General features: G+C 47.9%; 1 protein-coding gene across 1 annotated transcript in view; it reads left to right on the top strand.

Moving 5' to 3' along the window:
* The first annotated feature begins 986 nt into the window (after positions 1–986).
* Positions 987–4083, top strand: part of Fam162b (family with sequence similarity 162, member B) — a 12039-nt gene continuing 8942 nt past the window's right edge. Inside the window, exon 1 of the mRNA XM_013032781.1 lies at positions 987–1648. Coding sequence (XP_012888235.1) covers positions 987–1648 — 662 coding nt within the window. The remainder of the gene's footprint in view (positions 1649–4083) is intronic.

Here is a 4083-nt window from a genome sequence, read left to right on the forward strand (position 1 = left end):
CATGTGAAAATCCAACAAGAAATCTAAAAAGGAGCTGTGAGGCATGGAAAGCTCCTCAGGGGAGTGAGCGAGGGAAGGCCGCAGGAGAGCTGGTACCAGCTGGACATGTGCCTGGCCAGGACCTGCTGCTAGTGCAATACAACAAAGAATTTTTCAGGTAGCCGGTTGTCTCCCATCTTTGAAGCTGAATTTTTATTCCCCTTTATGTCTAAAGCAAGGTAGAAATTGACAGAAGCAAAGTGTATTTTGAAGGAGTTTAGAGAGTTTGTGGCTTACTGAAAAATAGAAACCGCTGCACCGATGGCTATAAGCCTAGCTACTCCCAAAGCCGAGATCTGAAGGTAGTGGTTCAAACCAACCCTAGCAGGAAAATGATAAAACTCGTATTTCCAATTAACCTGTCTCCCCCGACCCCCCAAAAAAAGCTGGAAGTGGAACTATGGTTCAAGTGGTAGAGTGGCAGCCTTGAGTGAGAATCTGAGGGACAGCACCCAGGTCCTGAGTTCAAGCCACGGTATTGCGTGTGCAGAGAGAAAGAGACAGAGACAGAAAGACAGTGACAGAGACAGAGAGAGAGACAGAGAGACAGAGAGACAGTGACAGAGAGACAGAGAGACACAGACAGAGACAGAGAGACACAGACAGAGACAGACACAGAGAGACAGTGACAGAGAGAGACAGTGACAGAGACAGAGAGACACAGACAGAGACAGAGAGACACAGACAGAGACAGACACAGAGAGACAGTGACAGAGACAGAGAGACACAGAGACAGAGAGACAGAGACAGAGAGACAGAGACAGAGAGTCAGAGGAGAGGCATTTTGCCTAGGAAAGAAAAAGGGTGTAGAGTTTGGGGTGCGGTGAAGTGCTAACTTTAGATCAGAAAGCTGGCTGAGTACCCCTAACCCATCTTGGGTGGATAGTTGATGTGGATCAAGGGTGGGGAGGGGGAGGGGGTTACGGTTATTCTCTTGGGCACAAACAATGGGACCAAGACTGACTAATGAAATAGGCTTAAAAGGAGCCGCAGCAGCCGTCCCCCCCTTGCCCCCCTGCGGAGAGCCTGGGCACAGGGCAGTTCTCAGCCGTGGGGGCTGGGGCCTGGGGCCGCGGCCGGGGCGGGGACAGGGGGCGGAGTGTGGGCCCCTTGGGGCTCCCGCGGCTCCCCCACCCCCACCCCGGCTGAGAGAGGGGTGTGCGGGGCTGCGGGGAGAACGCTGCGCGCGGGGGCAGGTGCGGGGTGTGGGGTGCGGGAAAGGCAGCATGCTCCCAGCTTTGGGAGGCTTCCTGCGCCTCGGCTTGGGGTCCCGGGTCTGGGTTCCTTGGCCCCAGAGCCTACCCCGTTCTGCCAGCGGCGGGACCCCTCGAGGTCAAGGTGAGCCAGCGTCGGGGAGAACGGCCGGGGAGACGTGGCACTGCTGGGGAGAAAGGCTGGGGAGGGGGCCCGGGAGCCTGGGGCGCGCGGGGGGGGGGCAGGTTGGATCCGCCTGTCCCCTCGCCCATCCCCGGCGCCTGTGCCCTCGCCCCGTCCCGGCAGAGAAGCTCCACGGGGTCCCCGCGCAGCTCAAGCCTTCGCAGTTCGACAAGAAAATCCTGCTGTGGACCGGGCGCTTCAGATCCGTGCAGGACATCCCACCGCGCGTCCCGTAAGTGTGGCGCGGGGAGCGGGTGGGAGGTGCGGGGAGGGGGAGGAGCTGGGGGGGTCGTTCCGTGCCCCTCCCGTCGCTGCGCACCTGGGGGCCAAGGCGGCCACAGGGCCATCAAGTTCTTTGCCATAACAGCCCCTCCAGCATGGCTTATCTTACGGGGGGGGGGCGGGAGATGGCAGACGGTTATTGCGCACGTCCATCATGGCCCAGTTACCAGTCCCCCACCCCACCCTGCACCCCCCTCCCACCACCAAGAGCTCCCAGGTGCCCAGCAATGGACTTTGAGGCCAAACAGAAATCACCTGCCCCCAGTGGGTGCTGGCACCAGACAAGGGAGAGGGGCTGTGGGGTGGAAATATCTGCTCCCTGCTCCACCCAAGGAAGGGATTGCTCCTTGGTCATTTCATCTGGGGTTGCTAGAGGGTCTCTGGGAAGAAACCTCATCCATGCGGCGGCCTCCTCTTTTCAGAGTGGGAGGCTAGATTCTTCTGGGGAGCCTAGATTCTTCTCCAACTCTCTGGGTACCAGGTTGACTACTACCACTGGAAAGCCAGGGCCCTCAGCAAGCTTGGCCTCTTCCTCCCTTAAATTCACTTACTAGCTTGCAAGTTACCAAAAGCAACTCAAATAAATGGAAGAGGAAAAACCAAATGTGATGGGTAATGTATAGTTAATAAGGAATTCTGAAACAATTTGAATCCTCCTTGGATCGAGAGTTATGTAATGAGAACTAGACATGGAATTTGAAATAGCGTGGCCTTTTAACACCTGTTTCCACAATTATTCAACTACAGAAATATTTTCTAATATCTGGTGATAAAAAATGAACTGCTTTCTCAAGATCTGTAGACTAAACTGTAACCTAGGCGTGAAGCATGAATTTGCCTCAGAAAAGCATTTAGCAGCACAAGCTCTGATGATTAAATTGTAATTGGTACTTGGGAATGTAAGGCTTTAAATCCCAGCTGAATAAAAACAACAGAAAACAAAACACCACCCTCCATTAGTTTGTTTTGATATCTGGAGTTTTAACAGAGATAGCAAGAATGTAAACAACCAGTAGTACTGTAAATTACTGTTTGTCAAGAGGGTCTGTGTCCAGTATTACATTAGAATAGCTGTGTGGAGGAAGAGAGCCATTTTACAGAAAACACGATTTCCTCAGGATCACAGTAGAAAAAAGCATTATGTACTATTTCTAACAAAAAGCAAAATGCTGATTAAAAGCATTATAGCTTTAAGCTAGACACATGAAAGTACTTGAATAGTTAGCATATACTAATTTTGCCAAGGAATGTTATATTTCATTATATATAATGCATATAATGTACTTTGATCGAATTTGCCCCCCCTCTGTCTCATTCTTATTCTTCCTCTTTTTAAGCTAATTTTACCAGGTTCTATATTCATACATGCATATAAAGTACATCAATTACATTCTCCTTCACTCTCCTTTCCCTCTTCAATGTTTTTCATTTTATTATTTTAAATAAATCTTTTAAATGTATTTCTATGTAGGATGGATATTCCTATTAAGTTTTTAGAGTGTAGATAGCTTTCATCTTATGCTTTTAATGGATATTTAATTGGCAAGTGAACTATAATTTTTGTACCATACATGAATTATATTTAAAAATGACTGTACTTTTTTCTCTGTGCTAAACTAATTTGATATAACAAATCAAAGCCAGATGGACAGGTAAAAAAGACCAGATCTGTTCAGTTCCATCTGGAATAAAAGCTAATACTGCTTTCCAAGCTAGTGACTACTCATTGAACCTGCTTGTAGCTAACACTTTAAACTTATATTCTTCCAAAAACATAATGAAGACAAGCTAAATATGGAAAAAGTTAATTTTTGATTATGTATTTTTATTAGCTAATATTAGTTACACAGAGGATTTCACTTTTATATTTCCACATGTGTTTACAATATATTCCTATCAATCTAACATGCTTCTCTTTTTTCTCCTTCCCTTCCTTCCTTTCTTCTTTCTTTCCTTTCTTCCTTCCTCTCTTCTCTTCCCTTCCTCCTTCCTTCCTTCCTTCCTTCCTTGTGTGTGTGTGTGTGTGTGTACTAGGGCTTTGCACTCAGAGTCTGGGCACTGTCCCGGAGCTTTTTCCATTCAAGTCTAGTCTACCACCAAAGCCACAGTACTACTTTCAGCTTCTTTGTACTTAATTGGAGATGAGTCTCACAGCCTTTTCTTTCCAGGCTGGCTTCAAACCAGATCCACATATCTCAGCCTCCTAAGTAACTAGGATTACGGGAGTGTGGCCATGGCCGTACCCCTAAGGAAAGGCTTTCTCTTGCTTTATTCACTATAATTTTTTTTAAATTTGGATGCTCAAGGCCTGTCTGCGGCAGACAGGCATAACAAGTCTCAAGGTCTAACAAAAGGAATGGTAAAATGGAAAGATATTTTGACAGG

Source organism: Dipodomys ordii, unplaced genomic scaffold, assembly GCF_000151885.1.
Source record: "Dipodomys ordii isolate 6190 unplaced genomic scaffold, Dord_2.0 Scaffold157, whole genome shotgun sequence".
NCBI classification, from domain to species: domain Eukaryota; kingdom Metazoa; phylum Chordata; class Mammalia; order Rodentia; family Heteromyidae; genus Dipodomys; species Dipodomys ordii.